We start from the raw sequence: 24,887 nt of genomic DNA on the forward strand, positions 1-24,887 counted from the left end.
TTGATCAGAACAGCGTTCCATCTAGGAATCCACAGTCGACGAAAAGAAAGAGGAAGAAGAAAATGCCACCGATCCGCACCTCCCGCAACAAAAAACCCCCGCCACCAGGCTTCGAGGATCTCGAAGACACCTTCCTTGAGTTCCACAACAAACTCAAAGACGCCGAAAACGCACCGCATGAGGGCAAGAAGAAGCATGAGATGCAGTGGCCAATCTTCCAAATCCATCATCAACGTTGGTTTTCCCCCTCCATCCTTTTAATCCGCTGATATACTGACGGATAAATATAGGGTCACGATATGTCTACGACTTGTACTACAATAAACAAGCCATTTCGAGGGAGTTATACGATTGGCTATTGAAAAACGGGTATGCAGATGGGAATCTGATTGCAAAGTGGAAGAAGCAGGGTTACGAGAAGGTATGTCTCCTCTTATGTACTGGGCTTTGTTTTGAGGGGTAAGATGCTGATGATGTGTTAGTTGTGCTGTCTTCGGTGCATTCAAACCAAAGAGACAAACTTTAATGCGACATGCATTTGCCGCGTGCCGAGAGCACAGCTCAAGGAGGATCATACGATTCAGTGTGTGAATTGTGGGTGTCGGGGATGCGCGAGTAGTGATTGATTGATTGAGATTTATCGAGATATCTTGGTTGCATGGGATGGCGTCGGCGTTTGGGTTGTATGTTTATTTTATGATCGCTTCCGGAAAATTATGTAGGCCAGGTCAGCAATTGAACGAATCAATTACGATCGAGCTTCGCTCGACCCTGTTCATCACTCATGTACACATTGGCATGGACAAGAACCTCCCAAATCCCTTTCCCATCCGACCAGAACTCAAACAACAAACTCGAACAAATCCTAGATACATCCTTCAACCGGACGCCGACGCGAGAAGATGCAAATCCTGCCAAACCCAGTACCAACACCAAATACCGATTTCGTAACCGTCGTTAGAGTAGTAGAAAAGGTAGCTACGAGCAAGTCGTGTCCCTGCTCGTGCCACCAATCTTCTGGAACCCCTGCAGCAGATCAATCCCATCAATCTCCGTGGGGCTGTCGTCGAAGAAGTTGAATGAGAAAAAGTCGTCGCTCGGCTCGTACTGGTTCGGATCCAGAAACTTGAGCGGCGACTCCTCCAAATCCACCGTGCGGGTTTTGCTCGCGCTCGTCGCAGATGTCGTTAGCGGCGGGCCCAAGCGCTTGTTGGCGCTGGTGGTGGTGATGTCGTTCAGTGCATTGTCAGACAAACCGTGAACACTACCAGGATGTTTGACCGGTGACAACCCTGGCGTGGGGACGTCCGCCGTGGGGTCCGCAAAAATGTCAAAATGCGCATGTAGGTTATCGCTCGGCGTCGTGGTCTCGTCAATCTTGAACGCCGGACTCCACGGCAAGTCCTCGTCCGTCAGGCCCAGGTTTTTGATCGGCGACTGCACCATCTGTTGGATTTTGCGCCGATGGTTGCGCAGGTTTGTATTGGGCGACACCGATGGCGGTGGCTTGGCCGGCTTCTTGAATTTGATCACCGGCGTCAGCGGTGGAGGTAGAGGATTCACGTACTCTTCGCGGACCGGTGACGATGTGCCCGTCGCCGGAACCTGGCCGGATCTTGACGGTCTAGCTCGTAAGGGGCTGATATCATGCGACGAGCTACGGATCCGTGCAATCTCTTCCTCGGCGCGGCCCCGCTTGATCCGCGGCGGCTCAATGTCCAGTTCTGACGTGAGGATGTGGCCGCTCCCCTGTGGGCGCATAGCGGATGACTCGAGCGAGGAGAAGTACCCGCTGTCGTTCATCGCCCCAGTGCGGCGCTTGCGGGACGATGACATCACCCCTCGAGACGGGGACGAGGGTGTCCCTTGCCGGAAGAACCGAGGCGGCGCTACCGGAGGCGAAGAGTGCAGCATGGGCGGGGGCGAGGAGTGAGGAGCCTGAGTGGCCACCGGAGCGCGCCCTTCATCCTCGCCGCTGTCTTCAAGCAACGCCGGATCCGACGCAGGTAGTGTGGCGTCCGAGGATAAGTCCTGCGGCTCGTAGTTTCGACTGTTGGTGGTACTGGTGCTCGCATTGACTTGCGGCTTGGGTTCCACCGATGGAGCTGGAGGAGGCAAACTCCACATGCTCGTCGTGCCCACGGTCTGCACTCCCGCATCCTGGCCGCCAGTCGATGCCGGGATAGGAGTGCTCGACATGGTCGGCCGACGAATGGGCTTATCCTTGAGAAACTGCGCCTCCATTCCGGGCTCAATGGACCAGTAGTTGCCCTTGCCGGGATCATCTTTGGGCCGTTCCTGCTTTACAAATGCTTTGTTCAAGCTTAGATTGTGGCGAATACTGTTCTGCCACCCAGAGTCTCCGTTGCGATAGTATGAAAAGGTGTCCGAGATCCACTTGTAGATCTGAGAGAGGGTCAAGCGGCGATTCGGGGCGCGCAAGAGCGACATGCCGATCAAGGTCGCGTAACTGTAGGGCGGTTTGGAACCGTCATCTTCTATCGGCGGCATCTCATGCGGCTCGGGTAACTCCACGGGCTCCTCCCGCTTGGGCTTCTTAGCGGGCCGTTCCCGAACCGGCGCCGCCTCCATCAGTGTGCGCTTGGCGGGTTTATCGGTGGTCGACGAATCAGGAGACACCGCACCATTGCTCCCGGCCGATTGCGATGACTGCCCGTAGTCGCTCGGCGAGGAACCACTGGGAAACGCACTGAACGTCGTCTGCGACGGCGCGGATGGCGTGCGACGGTGCGATCGGCCCTGTGGTTGCCGTTTCACGGGAGAGTCTGTCGCAAACGTTGGCGGGGAGGGGGCCGTGATGGAGACAAACTGCAGCGACGATCCCTGATTCGAATGCGCAGACCCGGGACGCCGACTGCTCTTTGGCGACGGCTTCTGCGCGGTCGAGGACTCTTTTCGTGCGGCAGGAACGTTCTCAATGGGCTGCAGTGGGATAGGCGACGGCTGGAGAGGGGTGATTTTCCGACCTGAATTGGTCGGCCGCCGCTCCTGCGGCGGCGAAGGGCGTGAGGAGGAAGCCATCACTGGGATGGCCGCGATGACTGAGCCACGAGATCGTGCGCTGATCCAGGATGGGACAAAAGCAGTGACTGTCGTCGCAATGGATGACCGTATCGAATCGCAAGCGACGGGGGTTGACGGGAGAGAGGAATGAGACGAGAGCGGCTGGACGGGGAGGGATGGGGGTGGAAGGGTATACGGGCGGCGGGGGGGACCTCCTGTCTCGGGTGGAGGATGTGCGCTGTGGCGCTTTAGCAACTATTTAAGGCTGACTATCCTGGACCATCCAGTGCTCAGGAAGAGGAAAAAGTCGGATTGACCTCTAATCTGCACAATTAGTGGCCTTCGTTGGGCACCAGAGGCTCGAATGGGACTGCACGCGTCGTGTCATGTATTGTCACTGGGGCGCGTCGTCACGCGTTTTATGGGTGCCTTTTGATTGTTACAATGGTAATGTGACGGTATGGCGCCGGCGGAGACGCGTTCACGCGAGGAGCCAGTCAACGAAAGCGGCTACGGAGCGTGATGACGTGGGAAGCCAAGGGCCAAGATGCCGGCAGTCTTTCCGCCTGGGCCAATCGAGCCTTGAGGCTGGAATCACCTGAAACCTGAATGCAAGGAAGCTGATCCTGACCGCTCTGTGAGGGGAACCTCTTTCGACCGGGTTTTCTTCGATAAATCCTTGAAAATGCAGGGAGGTAGAAGTTAGGACGGAAGACGACCTGCAACTCTCTGGCGTGATGTGGATGCAATATTATGCAGAGAAATTGAGAGACTAATTCTGCTGGACGATGCCGATCTAAGCTAGACTGCAAACTGGACGATCTGAAAATCGGATCGGTGATCTGGATCGACCACTCGAACAGTGGAAATTTGGAACATGGAGGTGGGATCCATCCGCGAGTTTCGAGAAATCGAGAAAGTCGAGAAATCGAGACCGGCGGTCAAAGCGATGAGTAAGCCAGTCACGTGCAAGATGAGTCAGCAACAAGGTGGTGATCAGGTGATCCTCTGATGGCGTTGGACGGCTTGGAACTCGAGTCCTCTCTGATTGGTCTCTCTGATTGCCCAAAGAGAGGACGAATGGCCGACGAATTGACGACGCTGGAGTGTTCCGAATCTCCAGTCCAAGGGAGAGGAACCATGGATATGTAAGGAGTCGGCCCTGAATGACCGGGGTGCTCGCTCCATGACATGGGCTGGCCGGCTTGGTGGAGGAGCCAGCCGTCCGGAACCTCCGGATATGGTGTAGTGGAGTTCATCATCAGCCATGCATTCTCGTATTCCAGGATCAAACGAAGTACGGCCGGGAACAGCTGAGGTGGGCAGGCGGAGAGCTTTGGCCATCAAACGTCGTCCTCCGTTGCACTCGATGTTGGTCTGGACGATGAGCAACTGAGATGGTGTGCTCGGCGAAGTGCCGTGCAGAGAGTTACTGGCTAGTGGCCGGATGTGCCGGGGATATACAGGGGATATTATCAACCAACCACTAGTTGTTAGAAGTTGCTCGAAGGGTACGGCCATCTGCTCTGAGGGGTCATAGAATCAAGCAGTGAATTACCGAGTCCACTACGGAGTACAGAGTGCGGAGTATATAAAAGGGCTATCTGATCGAAAATGAATGAATGAATTGGATTGGATTGAATTTCATTCAAGCTTAATTCCCTGGTGTTTACTTGGCAAGCCACGGCTAGTCAACTGGCATTCCGTCCAGGGTCAACTGTCATATGACTCAACTTTTTTTTTTTATACCATATACACCCTCTGAGCATTAGTCAGCACAGGAGAACGCAACTCCACGACGGATGGTGGGCAGTGGGCAGGCTCTCAGGACCACTCCAGCGAGTGGGCGTACCATTTATGTGCGTGTCATTGAATCTGGGGTTCGGAGGATTGGGGCGTCTCCGATTTCATGCCAGAATGAATGGCGCACCCGTTCGGCGCCTCGGTCGACTGACCTAGTCCCGAGGACAAAAAACCCACATCCGCCAGACCGATCTTGCATGCCAATGGCACTGAATAGAGCGCGCAGACGACCGTCTGATGCGAGATCCGATATATGGCGGAATGTCAGGCTCGAATCCTCCGTGACTGCAGGCAGCCTGAAATGCGCCGTTTTTAATCAAGAAAATGCCGTGTGTTCAGCCACGTCCGCTCAGCTCGTAGGGGACCACACACACTCTCGCCCACCACCACTAGTGACGAGTCAGATTAAAAAAAAAGCGCCCCAAGAGATTTAGCGATTAGATCTCACTGCCCACGAGATTAAACTTATTAAGTTATTTTTCTTGTCCTGAATTAATTTACCAAGAGCTGTTGCTGGTCGCAGTTTAGTATCTCAGGCCGGGGACCCCCACTTAGCCCCCATTCCCGACTTGCATCCAACTCCAACTTTCGTTTCGTCTCTTCGCCTCGCCTTGATTTACCCGTACTTTAAACCCGCTTCTCCGGATCAGCCCTCCCCTTGTGCAGCGCCTCTGTTCGAATTGGCCCTTGTCCCTGATCCTTCTCGCCCGTGACCCGTCTCCGTGCCCGTCTCTGTGCTCGCCCCCCTCGTGCTCTCTGCGTGGCCCCTCGACTGCCCCGGTCGGTGCCCGCATCGTCTCGACCTCCGCAGCTACCGGCTCCGAGATTGCTGCAGAAAACTCAATGACACACGGTGATCTGTTCGCTGGAGTTCGATCTGCGGCTGCAACCCTGCGCTTTTCGTTTCTGATACTGCGATCCGTGACGCGACGTTGCTGAAGGGACATTTCCGAGAAGTGAAAAAAAAAAAAAGACACGTTCCCAACAACCGCCGAACATTGTGCCGGACCTGGTTCGCCGAGATCAAGCGCTGCGCAAGCCGAAGGTGACATCGCAAAGCTTGAACGATCAGTACAGGTGGAATTCAGAGGAAAAGAAGGAGAACGCGGACGCGTACGGGATTTAGGCTGCGTCGTGTAGGACGCTTTCTTCGGTCGCGACCCCTAACGCCGTCGCTTAGGCCACCGTCGGCCGTCGCACACGGTTTCCGGCGCTCGCATCGACTTCGCGGCCGCTCTTTTCCCCTCCGTGAGCGTCTAATGGTTCGGCCTTGATCGAGACAACTGCTGAGTTCTGTCATCGCGACGACATTTGGGCCTGGACGGCGTGTTCAGCGACGGGAGAGACGTGGAAATTATTCGGTAATTCTCGAACGACACAGGGCCTCCACTGGCCTGGAGCTCACTCCCTGTGCTTTCTCTACACAGCTCCCCGGCCATGCAAAGCTACACCTTCCTGTCCCCTTCGGGACCCCCCCGTGAAGGACAAAAGAGTAATTCCCCTTCAACTTAGGTCGCCGATTGTCAAAGGCTGACGGAGCCCAGACTATGTATTTGTCGACGAGCACAACAGACATAAGAGGCTCAAGGGTAAGATCAAACAACCGCCCCGTTCGCTTCCACACAGTGACGAACTCCTCCAGTTATGCGAGCCTGCAATGGGTGCCGCAAGCGAAAGATCAAATGTGATGCAGCCACCACAAATACGTGGCCGTGCTCCGCATGTCAGCGCCTCAAGCTTGTCTGCGTGCCTCCGACGGTAAACCAAGATGGCGACTCGCAACCGGACGCCGACAAGGGAAACGGAGCCGATGGGTCCGCGTATATGGAGCAGCGGGTGTCACAACCGAACGCCATCAGTCATCCGCTTTCGATGCCGCCTGGATCGGCAGGCGGGAACTCGCATGTCCAGGGAAATCTAATGCCGTATAACGCCCTGTATCAACCTTACGTGACGACCCCGTCGCAGCCCGTGTACAGCACCCAACCCCCCGCCATCCCAGTCACTCACCAGGCATACCATCAGCCAGCCTTTGCTCCTCAATATCACCGACCACAACAGCAGGAGCAACGCCCACAGCAACAGCATCAAGAGCAACAACAACAACAACAACAGCATCAACAGCAGCAGCAGCAGCAGCAGCAACCAGCACCTTTGCCAACATCCGACAGCGGGATTTTTCTCGACCCCGATCAGTCGACAGCGGATGGTCTGAGCGAGGCTTTTGGCGAGTTGAAGATTGATGAAACGGGCATTGGTAAGGATCCGGTATGGCATGTTTGTGCAAGTCTCTCGGACTGACGGCGGTAGCTCCATACATCCGACAGCAGAGAAAGATGACGATGGAACCCGAAGCCTTCGTCCAGGATGATGTCGAGTCCAAGTTGCCTGCTCTGAACACCAAGGCGGGCTCTGTCGTCCGCATTCCTCCGGAATTGATGCCAAGTGATGAGGAAGCCATGGAGTACTTCGAAGTCTACTTTACCGACATACATCCGTATGTGCCAGTGGTGCATCGACAGAGCTTGTATCATCAATGGCGACATGATCGCTCCTCGATCTCGCCCTTGCTTCTGGAGGCTCTCTTTGCCTGTGCTGGCCGAATGTCCGACGACCCCGCCCAAGGTGCCCAATGGCTGGCGCTTGCCAACCGTGAGTCCTCTTACCCCGAAAGACAAATGAGCTAGCTAACCCGTTTGTCATTAGGGCATGAGCCAAGTTTTATGGACGTGCCTAGGTTAAGTACTATCCAGGCATTACTCCTTCTCCTCAAGGCACGGGAGTCGAATCCTACTAAGGGATATTTTTACCGCTCCTGGCAGACGGTGAAGACGATGATATCGATGGCAAAAGATCTCGATATCCACGAGCATTATAGCCTTCACAAGGATGGAAGGACCTGTAATCTGGATCCCGTTGACTGCTTGGTTCAGACACGGGTCTGGCAAACGCTCCTCGTGGTCGAAGTCATGACTGGGGGGCCTCAAGGTTGGTGCCACCTTTTGTTTGTTTTCTCGAATCAAGAGAATAACCAAGACTCAACTTATCGTAGGTCGCTCCGATTACGAAGTCGATCCAAATACGGTCGATATGCGACCATCTGTGGATGCTGAAGAAGGCGACCCGTTTGAAATCGATCGGTCGCGGCAATTCTCGTATTTTGTTCGCAATGCATTTAACATCCGGTCGTTTGTCGAGGCGTATCATCGGATCAAGCGACAAACAAAAGACTGGGGATCCAGCCCGCGTTTTGTCGAGTCAAATCCCCTCTTTAGCGACTTTATCCGACTTCTACCCCCTGATCTGCAGGTGTCGTATCCGGAAGATGGATCTCCGCCTCACCTCCCGTCGCATTTTGTCGGGAATCTGCACTGTCACTATCACCTCGGCATCATCATGTTGCACCGGCCGCAACTGGTCTCTTCCAAGTCATTCGCGGCGGGCGGGAAATGGAAGACGCACATGTCTCTCTGCTATTCGTCCGCCAAGTGCCTGTGTCGACTGCAGGAGGCGATCCTCGAACGCTTTGGGCTGCGGGGACTACTTTTTATGCAGCGAGGGATCAGCTTCACCATCTACTCGGTGCTCACCTGCACTATGTTGCATCTGGTGCGCCGGACCATCCTCCATCATCTTAATTCCTGACTGACTGTTCCATTTCTACAGGTCGCTATTACCTCACCAGACCCCGAATTCAACTCGGACGCTCGAGATTACTTCACGCGGCACATGCGAATCCTCGAGAAATGCGCTGCGGCATGGCCGATCCCGGAGATTCAGGCGCAGATCGAATCACTCCGAGTTGCGTTCTCTGCCGACACCAGTAAGCCCTTTGAGCTCAAGCGGACGTTTCCGTACGGGAGTCCATCGGAGAGCCAGGCATCTCCGCCTCCGTTTGATGGACATTACAACAACCAATATGCACAGACCTCAAGTCCTTCTCAGCAGATCGCCTTTACATCGCATCCGATCACACCGCCTGCGTCGGCCCGTGCCGAGTCTAATCCCCACTCACCTCCAGTGTCGAATTTGAGCATGATGCCGCATGCCACTACGACCCAGCCGCTGACGATGCCATTGGTAGACGAGAATAGCTGGGATCCTACACGGATCATGACGTACGTGCATCTTCCCCCTACCTTTGGATGTTGTCTCCTGACTGATTCTTCCAGGTCCTGGGATCTCGCCTTCGCTGTGAACTCGTCTCAATTTGGACCTTCGTCGCCCATGAACGCCAACCAGATGGTCGATAGCATGCCCACGCAGTATACCATTCAGTATCCGGCTGCCGGCAAGGTGATGTCTATGGACGCATCACAGGCTGCTATCCGCGAGCAGCAGCCAGTAGCGCAGGCGCCGGTTATGATGACCGCACGAGACTGGCAACAAAGCGTTGCCAGTGTGTATGACCCTCACGGCATCAAGCGTCGATGGAACTACTCGGTCGATTTGACGCATGGCAGCAGTCGACCGGGGTAACAATTCATTCCGGGATTTACTCAAGACGGCGTTGCTATGGCGTTCTGATTCTCTTTCTTATTTTTATTTCATTTATTTCTTCGACGAATTTGTCCTTCGAGGTTCCACGGTACGGCTGTGTTCCCATGTGATGATCTCTCATGCAATGATGTATGATTCTACCTGTATCGGTTCGGGGAGAAAAGTTTCCCGGTGAAGAAAGGTTCCCGGATATTGTTTCATCTGGGCCGGTGTTTATACGACGGCTTTATTGTGGGAGCTCGTTTGTACATTTGTGGGCTCGGTTTGCGATTTGGACATATTTCTTTCAGCTGATTCGATTCGATACCCTCTGCCATTTCCGTGCATCGATGGGACGATTTGTGATTCACTTATATGTATCTTGCGAAATACTTTTTCAGGGTTATTTGACAATATTTATGTCTCTCAATCAGACAGCGAAGAAGAGTACGTCGATGCCATGAATGAGGTCTCGGTTTTATGACAGTGAAGAAATAGTATGTGGATGTCACGAAGAAATGCTTTTCAATGATGATTATTCGATTGGTATCGTACAAAGGTCATCAATTCATTCGTATCGCAATCATCATAACACCCAGATTCAAGTCAATCCCACCCTCTCCACGTCAAAACAAATAACATTCAATCATCACCTCCTCCCCAGCCCAATTCTCTCATCCCTCGACCGTACAATCCGCGCCTTATCCCCCGGCAAGGGCTTCAGTTCATCATTCGGATCGTACTTCTTGGTGGTGAACTCGCTCTCGATGTATTCCGGTTGGCCACCGCCACTGCCGCCGCCCCCATCACGGCTCTCTTCGAGTTTCTTGCGGAGACGAGCCTCTTCGAAGGCGGTGATGTCCTCAGGGGTGATTGTGATCGCGGTGGGTTTTCGGCGGAGCATTTTTTTTTTTCTTTCCTTCCCTCTTTGTCTCTCTCTGTGTGTGTGTGCTATTTTTGATCCGAAGCGAGGACTCGATTGGTGTTGCGATTTGACTGGAGGTGTTAGAGGGTTGTATCAAGCCGAAATTGCTCCGATCGTTTTCAAAGGTTAAACGTTTCTCTTGGTGATTGATCTGGAAGCCTAACCCCCTTTGCGGAGGCCCCACATTACTAAACTCTCCCTAAGCCCGATTAGGCAGTTCTATTGAGACCCTGAACACCCTTGCTCACCCCCTGGTCGTTACTGTCAACCCCCCTTGCTCGCAATCCTGGCCCTCCTCTTCCTTTAGGGCTTAGATCTAACGGTAAGGCTTGAGTGACTCGCAGGGGCCAGGGTAGGAATCCCGTGGATTTGATTGGCTTTTCATCGTACTCGGCCGTCTTCTACTGGTCGGGGAAATTTCTGCTGAATTGACTTTTTCTTTCTCACGAGAACATTTAACTTTGCGTTGTTGCTGTCAAAAGACTGTTACATATATTATCGCTGAGGCGAAAGCGGGATGATACGTAGCGACATACGTAAGTGGTTTTGTCGTTGATTCGTTGTCATCCTCGGAATCGATTATCGGCATCTGCATGCTGAAAATCGTCTCCTTGCGGCGTTGACATAGAGCCAACAAATTATGCTCTTCATGGTCTACATCTTGAAGAATCGTAGATCTTGTCTGCCGCACATGCAGATACCCGTGAAATGGCCATGTAGGATGTGGACTTCGTATCAATTGACGATTCCAACAACCAACGCCTTGAAGATATTAACTAAGATTCTCTGCAAACGGCAGCAGAGGACGCAGGCTTCCGGGATACACTAGATTGCTGCAGTCCATTGTTAGCGTTTTTTTTCATCTCGTGAAGCTCACCATGGCTGAGTCAGTGCGCTCTCTTCTCCCGGAGGATGGTCGGGCGCACTTAGAAGGATTTGATGAGACTTTGTCTTCCAAACGAAAGTCATGGATCCATTAACGACGAAACGGTGCTCCACACGTTTCTGATACCGCCTTACAACGTGCGCTGTAGTTGCCCCAATATATGAGATAATATGAGCATGAGAATTGCCGGAAGGACCGGAAAAATCACGGAGAACAAATGGAAGACCTGATGCTCTTTGCTTCCGATTGAAGGATGCCGCGGTTGGTTCTGAACATGTGGCCATAGTTGCTAGATAGAAACCGGCGATTCATCGACATATTCCTCTGTCCAGTGGATGAAATTTACGGCCCCATGAGTCGATGAGATTGTCGTCATCGAGGATACGCTCTAGGTGTCGCAATGTGATACTGGCAGCTTCGCAGGTGGTAGAGCAGTGAAGCACTTCTCAATGTTGGTATCTCTCTGAGCACTGAAACTCGATAAGTGGATTCCTAGACGTTGGTCTTCTTCACGAGGACAGCTTTCTTGAGATTCCCTTCCAGTTTCGTAAGCAGCTTTTAAGTGGTTGGTATTACTGTTTTCCGAGTTCCTACTTCGTTGAGGGAACTGGGTTACGTTTGTGGGAGTTTTCAGCAAGCATAGCTTGAAAGATGACAACCTTCACTACTGGACCCTCGACGCCACTTCAAAGGATTCAATGACGTTGGAGTGAACCTGGAGAAAGGAGTTCACTGGATCACTAACTACATCGTTCTGGTCAAGGAATGGACTGCGTCACCAGGTTTCAAGTCCACCGGAACCAATTGCACGAAGGAGATGTGACAAGACAAATTCACAGCGACATAGGGTCTGCCTTGGAGACTCTGGCTCTCTGCACTACTCCTCATGTCGAAATGGCTCTGACCATTGTGATTCATATTGTCCGTAGTCCGTGATTGCCAGGATGTGCCGAAAAACTTTCGTTGAGCAACTGGCAGCTAGGACTCTCTGGCGGATGTTTGATGCTCGTTGGGACCCTGGCCAGTTGTGGCTGGCAAACCCTTTAGTCCTGTGATACCACATTCAATCATAATCGATAAAATGGACTTATCAGTGAAGGATTGGACAGGCTGCTTCAAACAGTTAATAGTTATGACGGAAAACCCTTCATATGGCTGGGTCTATCCAATTCATCCACTCTCCTCCATTGGAAGAAATGGCATAGCATTTGGAAGGTTGAGGGTGAAGTTCGGATTGAATAACCACAATTGGATACCGTCGCAGCTTGCCACACCAAGGACCTCCCGGTCGCCAAAGATCCGTAGGGGAAGTCGATTGAGCCCTTCCATGATCAATTCCATGATCTCGTCACGATCACTTGGCGCTGGGACTTCGGAGATTAGCTGGAGCCGCAAGAACTCGCAAGTATGCAGCTCTCGAGCATCCATTTGGTACGGTAACATATCCACCATGCCGAGATCGCGGTGGAAAACCCGAAACACCTTAAGATTTTTGTCCCATGTGTACTTCATTTTGGGAGTGAGGATGGCAGTATCGCTGGTGTTCACCATGCCGTAAACGGGTGGGCTGTCGTCGTCCAATCGGGCGCTCAATTTGTCGATGGCCTGATCGTACATGAGGGAAATCCAGAGACCGCGCCGGAGAGTGTCGCTATAGAAACACAGCTGGGCCATTGTCTTGCGGTGGCTGAAAGTGATATTGGTGGACAAATCAAGTAGCCTTATCCGGCTTTCTGATAGTTCAAAGACCTTTCTGTCCGTACGACAATCAGACAGCGATAAGGGAAATTGCTTTCTGTTCACCAGTTGCCCGGTCACGGTCCACTTGGTCTCTTGCACCTCCGGCGGATGTTTGTCCCAATCGATCTCGAATGCCACCAAGATGCCCTCATTCGCATTCATGTGCCACAAATATAAATTGGGAAAGGTACTGACTTTTTGGAAGCGATTTGAGCTCAAATCCCAGATGTAAATGGGGAAGAGTGGCTCCGATTCATAGTCATCAAGTGGGTTCGATCCATAGTCAACTATCACCGCTTTGTCCTTATGAATAGAAGTATGGTGGAACGAACACGGAAGCTGTCTCGTGTATCGCTGTAATGTGTGTGTGTCCCACGCAATCAAGTTACTCCTAATAACGTTGCTGTCACCCACGATAATAATGACTCAAGACAAATATCCTGCTCGCATACGTTTCATACGCATTAAAAACAACGTAGCGATCAGACAATCGGTGATACCATTGGTCCATTTTAATTGCTTCGTCTTCAGTCCAAGTTAATCTTTCTCCAGTCTCGAGGTCTAGCATTTCGAACTCGTAGGCGTCGTCTCCTGGTAGACAATAGTACAGTCGCCGCGAACGGTATGCAATATTTAGGGGGACATCCGACGTCTGTGGCCATGGGAGGAAGATCTTTTTGACTGGCTGGACCCGCAGCAAACGATGTTGCCATTTGAAATAGTCTATCGCGTCGGCAGCAGATACATCCACACCCTCTATGCCCAGGAACATCAGCGTTTCGCGCAAAAAGAACTTGATGATCGAATCGGACGAGAAAATTGACCGCCATCGCTTCGAGGTCTAGCATAATTCCAGTTAGAGTAAACCATGCAGTTGGTTGATATACAATGAACATCGAGGGAGCACACCCTCTGACATCGGAAAACGTCTGCCGGACCGAAATACTTGACAATGTCGAGCAAAACCTCGACAGGCAAAGAGCCGATAATATCATAGGTTGCTTGAAACGGACGTGCTTCAGGTGCGCTTTCCGAACGTCCGGTCATTTTTTTACTCTTGAAACTGATTGGAAATCGGTTGGTGGCCGGTCGCAGTCAAGCCATAGGGTTTGAATTCGGGTCGCGCATTGCGGAGCACTGTATGTGCCCTTTCGAGTCATGAGATAGGCACCGGTCCCATATGGCATCGAAGATGAGGGGCATATTTACACAATGTGCAGTCCGACACCAACCAATCGCTTCCGAGCTTAGCCATAGATTGATGTGCTACCAGTAGTTATTTGTACACCCTTGTCGGTTTATTTCTGAGACCTAGCCCTAGCCTTCTGAGATGCAAGATCCTCATGCTAGGCTTATTTTCTCCTTGAGACTGACAACCTGATGGCCGAACGTTGATTTAATAACCAAGCCACAAGTCCGGCATTGGGTTCGCAGTCTCAATAGCTGTAATAAACGTAGAACCAATTGAAATCCATGTCAACTGTACCAGTCGACTCACTGGTGCTTGTTGACTATCAAAGAAGTTAACTGAACACTCCTAACATCGTGCTCGCTACGAGTCAATTAGGGTATATTGCAAGTAATATGCACCTTCCGGCTCTGGAAAATATCGTTGCATCCAGATACTCCCAATAGAATCAAGAGCTCAAGGGGCAAGCCCCCAACAATATCATACATGGTTTCAGTTGAACTTGAGATGCCTCTTCAGGGATGAATCCCAACGAGTATTGAAGAACTCTTAACCTCATCATTTCCTCGGCGGATGTTCAGTGTGCCAAGCTGAGGCTGAAAGCGCGGTCTGTATGGATTGGGTATGATCTGACACATCACAACCAATCTCGTGGCCGCTGGATTGATGTGTCTCGCCCGATTATATCAACTTTCGAGTTTCTGTGCTTTTCCTTCGCTCTATGTTGACTTGTCAAGGCGAAATTGGGATTTCTTGAAGCGTATCTAAAAGCATGCAGTCTGAGAATACCAACTTAGCTGTGTGGTCAGTGAACAACAGACCATCACACATTCCACCATGGCGACGTGAAAGTGCAGGTTCTCTTCCTTCCACCGGCCAGATCTACTTGCTCTGCCATTTGAGAGATGTTGATTCATGGATGAACTTTACGTATTACTACCGTACGGTAGTTGTTCTGAAGTTAGCAAGCGGAACCTACTCTACATTTTCTTCATTTAGACTCAGTCGTTCACACATCGAATGTTTATTCGCCATTCATCATAGCTTCGTGTTCGCACTAATTCTCGCGTTCTCATAGTATTTCGTATTCCTCTGCGTTCCAAATCTTCCAGTCCAGCGGATCCGGTGCAAAGCTTGGATTGAAAAACCAGAGCTGGACGCCGTAATGATTGGCCAAGCCAAACACCTCACGATCGCCAAAGGTCTCAAAGTATGATAAATAACAGGGGTCATAGGGTGTTGGGTTCGATAAGGAGCGAATCCTGATAATCCGGTCGTCTTTGACTTGGACTGGGTGTAGGGTTACCTTGCCCGCGGCAGCGTCGCAGACAGCAACTTGGCATTTTGACTGCAAGTAGCGGTATTCAATGCTTCCCGTCAATCTCGTGAAACAGATCCCACCTTTCCTCTTAGAATCTCTGATAGGCTCAGCCCTGTTGGTGCACCGGACACTGAGCTGGTCAACGGTGTAATCGTACTCGAGGCACGTCACAGCGAATCTATCAAAACTTTCCACGAAACATGCTACAGACTTGTGGTTATAAATGCGGCAGAAATTGGGGTCGGTGAAGGAGCGTCTAGGACAATCAGCGGGCAGCTGCAAGTGAAAGACTTTTTTCTCAAGCAGCTGGCCGTTTGTTGTGTTCCACTTGGTTTGCTGTACTTTTGTTGGTTGATCCCGCCCAACACTTTCGAACGCCACCAGAACGTTCTCAGTTGCTGACATATAGTACAGCGACAGATTGGTGAAGTTGCCAATTCCTTGGACATGATTCTGACGTAGATCCCAAATGTAGATAGGCTCCAGTTTGTCAGAGGATAAACTAGCGACAACCACCATGTCCTCGATGATCACATAGGAAGACGGACAAAGTCTTCGAATTCGTTGGCTGAATAAAGTTTTATTTGTGGATATATCCAACGCTGTCACATAATCGAAGCGCCTATTAACAATTAACCAACTGTTAGATAAGAGCCGACAGGATATAGAATGAAAATATCTGTTTCTCTGGACATACCGTTTCGCATTTCCCACAATAAGATAGCGACTGGACAAACTGCGCCATTCATCTGTCTCGTTGACGGTCCAGATCGATCTCTCCCCAGACTCGAGATTCAGCACCACTAATTCATTGCTTTCCGAAACGCGATAGCACAAGCGGCGCGAATGGCACAGGAATTCATCAGGCGAGCCTTCTGGCCAGGGGAGAAAGATCTTTTTGACCGGCCGAGCATGCTGCAAGCTATATCCCCATCCGAGATACCGTCTCGTGTCAGCGAACGTTATGTTTGTACCGTCGACTTCTTGGTCCAGATCTAGGCATGCAAGCGCTTCTCGCAAAGCTGGCCCGATGACTGCATGACAGGAGAAAATTGCGGCCCATCGCTTGGAAACCTGGACGTTGTCAGGATAATGCCAACATCCAAGCGTGAGAGATCGTCACCCTCTGGTTCCGGACAATGTCTTTCAGATCCAGATGCTCCACGACACAAAGCAGGAGCTCATGAGGTAGTGAACCAACAATATCATAGTACATGGTCGTGAATCGAACTTGGGATGCCGCTTCGAAGGGACTCATCATGAGTAGGACCACCCTATATGTACTGTGCACCAAATCATAGTTGATTAGACACTCTTAGCGTCTTGTTAGCGCCGAAACTATTCCGTTTTCAATTTGACTAGCGTGAATGGTCTTCATACATAAGGGTGGTCCCATTTTCCAGCCAAAGCAAGCAGCCACATCGCACAACCCCGGAGATTTCGGCCAATCGGATTGTTTCCGATGACTTAAAACCTCAACTGGCAGGGAAATTTTTCGTTAGGGTTATGCTCCCCTCCATGAAGATAGCCAGCAGGACGATATTTGATCAAAATAAACCAGCCAAGTAATCAGCTAGCGGGCTTCGTGTGCCTCTATGCACTACATAAAAAGAAGAATTCAGGCCAAGTCGCCAAAATCCAGGGTCGCTGACCCAACCATCTCGCTGGTTCCGATTAACCACCGAAGAAATTACACTGCTACGCAATGTGCCCCGCGACGAGGGTGTTATGTTGATGTCCCCTCGACTGGCTTTCAAATTGCTATGACAATGGCGTTTCTTCTGGGTTGGGAATTGCATGTACACCGTGATTGCCGCAGGAGCTGGGAACGTTCTTTCGGCATTTGCGATTGGCCATGTGTGCAATTGGAAGTTTGTCGAAGGTACCGTCGTGCGGGAGTTGGATATCCATCAACCGTTGGCTGGCATTGACTCGTCCTCTTGCTCTCCGTGCTCTGCATTCAATTGCAATGGAAAACGGAAGGTAATGGGTAGACAAATGGGCAAGCTCCTTACATCTCGATTTGTACATAAGTGGGCAAATAAGGGCAGTGTCTCGTCAATTCATCCACTTTCTTCCATCGGAAGAAAAGGCAAGGCGCCTGGAAGGTTGGGTGTGAAGTTTGGATTGAATATCCAGAACTGAATGCCGTCTTCGTTAGCCACTCCGAAGACCTCCCGGTCGCCAAAAATAACCGAAAAAAAGCGGTTCATTCTCATCATATAATGTTTTATGGTCGATTAGCGTCGGGAATGGAGGGGGTAGCCGAGGGCGAAAGAACCTGCAAACACCGACTTCTCGAGCATCCAATTGATACGGCCGCAAAAGTGTGGAGTTTTTGTCGGCGTTGTGAACCTCGAGAGCTCTGCGACTGCTCGTCCACTTAAACATGATTTCTGGCTTTGGAAGATATCTGCCGGACTGAGGTACTTAACGATCTCAAGCAACAGCTCGAGAGGCAAGGACCCTGGAATATCATAGGTTCCTCGGAACGAGACATCTCTGGATGCGCATTCATGACGCCCATTCATTTCTGCTCTTCTAACTAAGTAGTCTGTTATCGTGTGTAGTCTAGGCAGCAGTTAGCTGTCATGTTTCCCAACCGATTGAGCATCTGTCGCTGATATACTTGCCGTGACGTCGCCAGGAGAGTACAGAATCGACGGCGCGGGGACCCCAAGACTCGCCAACGTGATTCGAAACAAACTGTATTCCAGGATCTAATACTCCTTACCCTGTACTTGCTATTTGACCCAGCAGAGATCATGGAGATCCCTAGCAGAGAGATCTTGCCGGGCAAGATGACGCGAACAAATCCTCTTCAGAGCTGCCCGAACTGAGTTGTTCGCCTCCAATACACACATTCCTTTCTCCTACATACTGTCATTCCAAGTGCTTCGGGTCGTGTCGTATTCCGTTTAGTGTCGTGCCAGTTGGCGCGCCCCTTCTCCAGAATTGCTTGGCATTGAGTTGCCCTAAAGTAACCATGGAGAGTCCTCCCACAGACGATTCTTTGTTCGGCTTGCTAAACACGAATGTTAAACAGTGGAAAAATTTAGATTGGACAGGTCTGAAAAGCAAATTGAGTGTGGTGCAAAAATTGAATGCCACATCTTCTGATCATGAAAGAAAGGAACGGCTACAAGGTTTCACCAATTTCGGTACCTTCTGCTCGTTAAGTACCTTCAACCACGGATTTTCCTGCAGAATTAGCAGGATCCGATCAGTGAAAACCTGAGCACCCCAATAACCGTGCGAAATAACGAAGAGACAGCTGCTGGGATACCGGTACCGAATCAGCAGTTAACAACCCTGAAGTTACCCACCTAATAGATACGGACACAATTCCTATGCAAAAGAAGTTCACAAGGAAGCTCTGATATCGTGCATCGCCGGCAATCAATGTCCCGATATCTGGCCATTGTTCTCCAGTGGGACTCTGCGGGACATGAATTTGAATTAGTTGAATATTCCCACGACCAACACCTACGAAATATTTGAATCTACGGAAGACAACCTCTGCAAGACTGGCGAATGAGCTTAGAGGATACATCAGAGATTGCTGCCGCTCCATTCTCCTCATTTTCCCATCTCCCAAAGCTTACCATGGTGAGCACTTCTGACCGACCCTATGCGCTCTCCTCCGCCAGTGGATTGCCGGAAGCTATGGAGGATGTGATGCGGTTTCTTCTCGGCAGATCATGGTTTTCAACAACGCGTAGATCGAGCTTCGTACAGTTGGACAAGTTAACTGGTTCCAATGAGTTATGTCAAAATAAGACTGAAGGGAAGGATCATTCAGATACCAATTGTAACATTTGTTCTGGCAAGGAATACCATGGATTTGACTCATTGAGTGATGACATGCTGGTTCACAGGGTTCCTGGAAGCTCTGCTTCCCATTTGTCTCCCGAATTTTTCACTTCTCGACTTCTTGGGCTTTTTTTTACTGTGATATGTCATAATAGCAAATGATTGTAGAGCTGTTTGCCCTCTGGAGAAGCAGGACATTATCATAGCCTGCCAGGAGGGTCGTCACAGTTCGCGCAGTTGGGCTGGCAGGGGTCGCGAGACATTCCATAATCCGGCCGGAGTGTGAGCACAGTGGTAAATTCACCCTGTTAAATCAATGGTAGTAGCTTTGCCATCCTGAATCATGACTCGGAGGATCGGAGGTTGAGCCTGGATCAGTCTCCATGCGATGGCCAACTTTAGGCCAAAGAGCTCGACGGGTTAGTGACAAACTCCAATGCTCTGAAACAGAATCCAGAGCTACTTCCATTGATCCACCCTGGTGCCATGCCATTCCAGTGCCTGCTACTGTTCAGAGATTAATGTCGACGGCCATCTCTGTTCATGAAACTAGGGCAGCCGCGAAACGCGGTGGGGAGCTATTGGATCAAAGTAACTTGCAACCTAGTCCTTTTGGGGACTAGCGTAGCGTCTCGAGCTCACATAAGCACCTCGTCATGTGATTCACTTACAGCTCGTGAACCAATGAGTATTCTTGTGTCACGTGGTCAAAAATCATTTGATTTTGGAGGTTGAAGTGCTTCGCAGATTGATCGAGGCGTCGCTCGACCGCAATGCAAATCTCATAAAGTCAATTCCACTTTTGCAATCGGGTTCGTTGATCTTGCCCGAAATGATTGCCCAACAAGGCATTGCGCGGTCCGTAGGGTCTGCGCTCCGCGTCCAGCAAACACAGACCAGGCTCTTTTCTGCCGGTCGAATACTCGCGGAAGAAGAGAGCAGCAAGCCATTGGGTAAGAAAAACGGCGGAAGTGATAAGTTGAGAAATAGTTACTGACTGGATTAGTTCGTCGAGTACCTACTACAGGTAATCGGCCAGCTGCCAAACCGAAGCCTTCGCCACGCAACCGTGCCGTCGATGCCCGATCACTAGGTGCCGCTCGAGGAAGCAGCCCGACTGGCCCGGTGCTGCGCGCGTCCCAGCTTGCCGCACTACGATCACGACTTCGCCGATCATCCGTTAGCAGCAACAGGAGCGCCCCCAGCAAAGACCAGCAAGCGGCCAAGCGCGAGCGCGTACGAAGAGCCCGCGGTGAAGCCGACGTCGAGGAAGGCGAGGAGGCGCGGCAGGCTGAGATTGATGCGGTCTTCGACGAGATCCGCGAGAAGAACAAGCCCGTTCCGGTGCGGTACACGCCGGTCGAGTACAATGCGGAGCGGCTGCGGGAGACGTGGCCGGCGCTACCGATGGGTGGTGATTCGAAAGACGCGCAGGTTAGCACTGTGCGCGAGAAGCTGTCGCTGCTGAGCGAGCGGTACCCCAATGGCTACGAGCCGCCGTACGTCCTGGCGCAGCGGCTGTACAAGGGCGAGCATGTGCTGTTCAAGAGCGAGGAAGAGAAAAAGGAGACAATGGAGGAGGTTCGCAAGTTGTGCCAGATGCGGGCGGATCAGCTCACGCAGCGCAAGGGAGAGCTGATCGAGCCCGAGGATGCGGACTTTGTACCTATTTCCAAGGAGGACCGCGAAGCGTTGGTCGGCAAACTCGTGCAGGGCAAGTACCCGTCATGGAAAGAGGAGACAAAGGGCCAGTCATCGCTCCTGGCTGAGGTACAGCGAAACCTGTACAATAACTCCACGTACCGCATGGCCGGGAAGCAAGAGCAATTCATGGCCAAGCTGGAGTCGTTGCTAGCGAGTGGACAGCGTCCAAAGCGAGCTTAACCCATCTATCTGTACAATAGAAATTTCCTGTTCCTAGATCCGTCCTTCAAATATAGTACATGGTCATGAAGAGTTGAGTGCTACAAAGAGGAATCGATCAGCCCTGCTCAACGGCCTTCCTCGCCGCCTCAAACAGGTCTTTGATCTCTTTCTGGCCCTTCTCCACAATCTTTTCCATCTGATCATGCGCCCTGCGCACATCATCCGGCCGCGCTTCCTTCTTCTTCTGCATATCCTGCAGCCGCTTATGCACCACGGCCCGCGCTGACTTGACCGCCGCCGCTGCACGGTCCATGTCCGCCTTGGCGGTCTTGAGCGTCTGTTCACGCGCCTCCCGCGTCGGCGGTGGGATCGGAATGTGTAATTGTAGCGGGTTCTGCGAGTCTGGCTGCGGGGTTAGGGAGAGATTGGAAGAAAGGATGGCGGAAGTGATCGGTTTGACCAGCTGTAAAAAAACCACATATCAATTAGCGTATGAAACTATTTGAGAAAAAAGGTTTGCGTACGTCTTCTTCCCCGACAATCACCGTGACGGCGCGCCCGCCCTTGGGCACCACCTGCGCAACATCTCCCAGCTTCACCTTGTCATTGCTGTTCTTGCTGACCTGTACGCGCAGGTTGGTGAGAACTTCCGGGTTGAATCGTCCACCGGCGCGGAGCTTTTGGAGGTCCTCCTTGAACCGCGAAATCGCGCGTCCAATGCCATCGTGTAGCGAAGTGAAGTCGAATGGGTCCGGGGCGTTGTTACTGCCGCTGGCACTCGCTGCTTCTGTGCTGGTCTTCTCTTTCTTCTTTTTCTGTAGGGCTGGTGAGGTGCTGAATTCGCGGATTGTTCGTGGTTGTGATGAATATTGTAGATTGCGGCTGCGAACAATGTAAACGGCTTGCGCTGGAATGAGGGCCGCTCTTCGGAGGGCCAATCGCTGGAGCAATTGGAGTGACATGTTGGGCGTAATGGTGACTGATAGTTCCAAAGGTGTCGTTTTCAAAAACTGACAAAAAGCTACTGAGCTCAAATCTTGGTCTTCCAAAAATGGAAATCATCGTCGAAATCAGCGTCTATTCAGAGCAAACAAAAGCTACAAAACTGAAAACTTCCATATCAACATCCATTCTATCATAGTATGTTCTATCGCATGTCCAGTAATCCGCAACCATTACTTGACAACGGCACAGCTCGTGTCATAACAATTCCGTCATAAATCCGAAACAAATCAAAACACTTTTTTTAGCTCCCATCCCAGATAAACGATCGTTTAACGAGTAGCCATAGCCTTGGTGACCAGTCGCTTGAGAGCCAGCTCCTTCTTCTTGAGGTCCTCAGCGCTCGAGTCCTCAATCTCAAGCTGGGCCATCGCGTCACTGAGAGCGGACTCGATCTTGTCACGGTTGCCGCGCTTGAGCTTCAGGTTCATCGACGGATCAGTCAGGATCTCCTCGACACGCGAGATGTAAGACTCGAGCTGCTGGCGAGCCTCAAACCGCTTGGTAAAGGCCTCGTCGCTCGACTTGAATTTGGCAGCATCTGGAAAGAATCAGCAATGAGTTTGACTGCAATGAATTAACTTTCACTTACCGCTAATAGCCTTCTCAATCTCGCTGCTAGACAGCTTGCCAACCGCGTTGGAGATGGTGATGTTGGCGGAGCGGCCCGACGACTTCTCCGTGGCGGTGACCTTCAGGATACCGTTCACATCGACCTCGAAAACAACCTCCAACTGAGCCTCACCGGCCTTCATGGGCGGGATCGGAGACAACGTGAATTCACCCAGCAGGGTGTTGTCATCGCAGTTGCTGCGCTCACCCTGGTACACGGGGAACTGCACGGTGGTCTGGTTGTCGGCAACGGTCGTGAACGTGCGCTTCTTGATGGTCGGGACAGTCTGACCACGAGGAACAACAGGAGCAAAAACGTTGCCCTCCATGGCGACACCCAAAGAGAGGGGCACAACGTCCAGAAGCAGCAGGTCGGCAGTCTCCGCAGACGCGGCCTTACCGGAGAGGATACCAGCCTGGACGGCGGCACCGTAGGCGACAGCCTCATCGGGGTTGATACTCTTCTCCAGCTTCTTGCCATCGAAGAAGTCGCTAAGCAGCTTCTGGATACGGGGAATACGAGTCGAACCACCGACAAGGACAATCTCGTTGACATCCTTCCTGTCAATGCCAGAGTCCTTCAGAACCTGCTGAACGGGCTCCAGAGTGCTGGTGAAAGCCTTGGCATTCAGGTCCTCGAATCGCGCACGAGTAATCTGCGCGCTGAAATCCTCGCCATCGTAGAGGGAGTCAATCTCGACAGTGGCCTGGGTGGCATTGGAAAGCGTCCGCTTGGCGCGCTCGCAAGCGGTGCGGAGACGACGCAGAGCGCGCGCATCGTCGGACAGATCCTTACCGGTCTTACGCTGGAACTCCTTCTTGAAGTACTCCAGAAGGTTGGCGTCAAAGTCCTGGCCACCCAGGTGGGTGTCACCAGCAGTAGCCTTCACGGTGAAAACGCCACCCTGGATGTTCAGCAGGGAAACATCGAAGGTACCACCACCCAAATCATAAATGAGCACGTTGCGCTCCTTGTCCGACTTGCCCGAGCCAAGACCGTAGGCAATGGCGGCAGCAGTCGGCTCGTTGATGATACGAAGTACGTTGAGGCCAGCAATAGCACCAGCATCCTTGGTGGCCTGTCGCTGGTTGTCGTTGAAGTAGGCCGGAACGGTAATGACAGCCTTGGAAACCTTCTTGCCGAGCTTGGTCTCGGCGACTTCCTTCATCTATCGAACTGATCAGCGTGGATTCTTTTCACTCGTGGCAAAATGGATCTTACCTTGGTCAAGACCATCGACGAGATCTCCTGAGGGGAGAAAGTCCTCGTCTCACCAAGGTAGTCGACTTCAATCATAGGGTTCCCATCCTTCTCCACGATCTTGAAAGGCCACGACTCAATATCCTTCTTCACGCTGGGATCGTCGAATCGTCGGCCGATCAGTCGCCTATAGGTCAGTTAGAACATCGGTTCAAACTCCACTGCGTAGAGAAGACACGTACTTGGAGTCGAAGATGGTATTCTTGGGGTTCATTGCCGCCTGATTCTTGGCGGCCTCACCAATGAGGCGCTCCTTATCCGTGAAGGAGACATAGGACGGCGTTGTGAAGCTGCCCTGCTCGTTGGCGACTGGGTACATAAGTTAGTCGCAGCCATAGAAAGATTGGGCCGATGCAAACTCACTGATCTCAACATTGTTCCCGTCATAAACGGCGACGCAAGAGTAGGTTGTGCCTGGCGAAAGTCAGTGGCCTTTGCTCTTGAATTTGTCAATAGACTTTGCGGTGCTTACCAAGGTCAATGCCAATGGCACCGTCGTAAACCTCGTCAGACATGGTTGCGTGTTTTTTATATGTGCTTCTATAAAGAGCGAAAGGAATGAAGTGAAGCTAAAGAATGGGCTTCTGAAAATATGAAAGAGAAGAGAAAAAAGCACAGAGGTTGAGTGCAGGCGACTTTAAGCGGGCGAATTTTTGATAAATTTTGGGTTTTTTTTTTTTACGCTCAGGTGGAAGGAACCCACCCACCCACCCACGGTTCCCCTTCCGAGATCAACACTAGTCCATATTTGACAACTTAACCTTTCTCCGCCGTAATCAGCCACGATGGCACTTGTACGGACAATTTCTAAGTGATATAACTGTTCGTAGATTCATTCTTGTCTCAAAAAAGTCTATTCCGAGAGTATCACAAATAGGGCCAACAAGAAATGGCAAGCATTCCGTATCGAACAATCCCCCAAAGACATGTCCTCCCAAAAAAACCCCAGATCGCTCCGTCCAATGG

General features: G+C 51.5%; 10 protein-coding genes across 10 annotated transcripts; 3 read left to right on the forward strand and 7 right to left on the reverse strand.

Moving 5' to 3' along the window:
- Positions 1 to 62: 62 nt before the first annotated feature.
- Positions 63 to 626, forward strand: VTN49DRAFT_1514 (uncharacterized protein; the record flags this gene model as incomplete). The annotated part of the gene is made up of 3 exons (XM_069409137.1): positions 63 to 234; positions 291 to 421; positions 483 to 626. 3 exons carry the CDS (start codon positions 63 to 65, stop codon positions 624 to 626), a joined length of 447 nt encoding a protein of 148 aa, XP_069270553.1.
- A 352-nt stretch (positions 627 to 978) lies between these two features.
- On the reverse strand, positions 979 to 3,042 carry VTN49DRAFT_1515 (uncharacterized protein; the record flags this gene model as incomplete). The annotated part of the gene is made up of 1 exon (XM_069409138.1): positions 979 to 3,042. One exon carries the CDS (start codon positions 3,040 to 3,042, stop codon positions 979 to 981), a length of 2,064 nt encoding a protein of 687 aa, XP_069270554.1.
- Positions 3,043 to 5,911: 2,869 nt separating this feature from the next.
- Positions 5,912 to 6,127, reverse strand: VTN49DRAFT_1516 (uncharacterized protein; the record flags this gene model as incomplete). Its single annotated transcript, XM_069409139.1, has 1 exon — positions 5,912 to 6,127. One exon carries the CDS (start codon positions 6,125 to 6,127, stop codon positions 5,912 to 5,914), a length of 216 nt encoding a protein of 71 aa, XP_069270555.1.
- Positions 6,128 to 6,264: 137 nt separating this feature from the next.
- VTN49DRAFT_1517 (uncharacterized protein) lies at positions 6,265 to 9,306 on the forward strand (the record flags this gene model as incomplete). The annotated part of the gene is made up of 8 exons (XM_069409140.1): positions 6,265 to 6,319; positions 6,372 to 6,416; positions 6,470 to 7,084; positions 7,138 to 7,479; positions 7,534 to 7,815; positions 7,880 to 8,436; positions 8,494 to 8,945; positions 9,000 to 9,306. 8 exons carry the CDS (start codon positions 6,265 to 6,267, stop codon positions 9,304 to 9,306), a joined length of 2,655 nt encoding a protein of 884 aa, XP_069270556.1.
- A 563-nt stretch (positions 9,307 to 9,869) lies between these two features.
- Positions 9,870 to 10,210, reverse strand: VTN49DRAFT_1518 (uncharacterized protein; the record flags this gene model as incomplete). Its single annotated transcript, XM_069409141.1, has 2 exons — positions 9,870 to 9,923; positions 9,998 to 10,210. 2 exons carry the CDS (start codon positions 10,208 to 10,210, stop codon positions 9,870 to 9,872), a joined length of 267 nt encoding a protein of 88 aa, XP_069270557.1.
- Positions 10,211 to 12,287: 2,077 nt separating this feature from the next.
- Positions 12,288 to 13,904, reverse strand: VTN49DRAFT_1519 (uncharacterized protein; the record flags this gene model as incomplete). Its single annotated transcript, XM_069409142.1, has 3 exons — positions 12,288 to 13,248; positions 13,310 to 13,698; positions 13,767 to 13,904. The coding sequence occupies 3 exons, from the start codon at positions 13,902 to 13,904 to the stop codon at positions 12,288 to 12,290; spliced, it is 1,488 nt and encodes a 495-aa protein (XP_069270558.1).
- A 1,214-nt stretch (positions 13,905 to 15,118) lies between these two features.
- On the reverse strand, positions 15,119 to 16,628 carry VTN49DRAFT_1520 (uncharacterized protein; the record flags this gene model as incomplete). Its single annotated transcript, XM_069409144.1, has 3 exons — positions 15,119 to 15,989; positions 16,065 to 16,441; positions 16,491 to 16,628. 3 exons carry the CDS (start codon positions 16,626 to 16,628, stop codon positions 15,119 to 15,121), a joined length of 1,386 nt encoding a protein of 461 aa, XP_069270559.1.
- A 3,384-nt stretch (positions 16,629 to 20,012) lies between these two features.
- Positions 20,013 to 21,064, forward strand: VTN49DRAFT_1521 (uncharacterized protein; the record flags this gene model as incomplete). Its single annotated transcript, XM_069409145.1, has 2 exons — positions 20,013 to 20,133; positions 20,187 to 21,064. The coding sequence occupies 2 exons, from the start codon at positions 20,013 to 20,015 to the stop codon at positions 21,062 to 21,064; spliced, it is 999 nt and encodes a 332-aa protein (XP_069270560.1).
- A 97-nt stretch (positions 21,065 to 21,161) lies between these two features.
- On the reverse strand, positions 21,162 to 22,008 carry VTN49DRAFT_1522 (uncharacterized protein; the record flags this gene model as incomplete). Its single annotated transcript, XM_069409146.1, has 2 exons — positions 21,162 to 21,509; positions 21,571 to 22,008. The coding sequence occupies 2 exons, from the start codon at positions 22,006 to 22,008 to the stop codon at positions 21,162 to 21,164; spliced, it is 786 nt and encodes a 261-aa protein (XP_069270561.1).
- A 312-nt stretch (positions 22,009 to 22,320) lies between these two features.
- VTN49DRAFT_1523 (uncharacterized protein) lies at positions 22,321 to 24,436 on the reverse strand (the record flags this gene model as incomplete). Its single annotated transcript, XM_069409147.1, has 6 exons — positions 22,321 to 22,589; positions 22,641 to 23,829; positions 23,883 to 24,048; positions 24,104 to 24,230; positions 24,285 to 24,335; positions 24,394 to 24,436. 6 exons carry the CDS (start codon positions 24,434 to 24,436, stop codon positions 22,321 to 22,323), a joined length of 1,845 nt encoding a protein of 614 aa, XP_069270562.1.
- Between the last annotated feature and the right edge of the window lie 451 nt (positions 24,437 to 24,887).

Source organism: Thermomyces lanuginosus (assembly GCF_041956635.1).
Source record: "Thermomyces lanuginosus strain ATCC 200065 unplaced genomic scaffold VTN49scaffold_22, whole genome shotgun sequence".
Lineage (NCBI taxonomy): Eukaryota > Fungi > Ascomycota > Eurotiomycetes > Eurotiales > Trichocomaceae > Thermomyces > Thermomyces lanuginosus.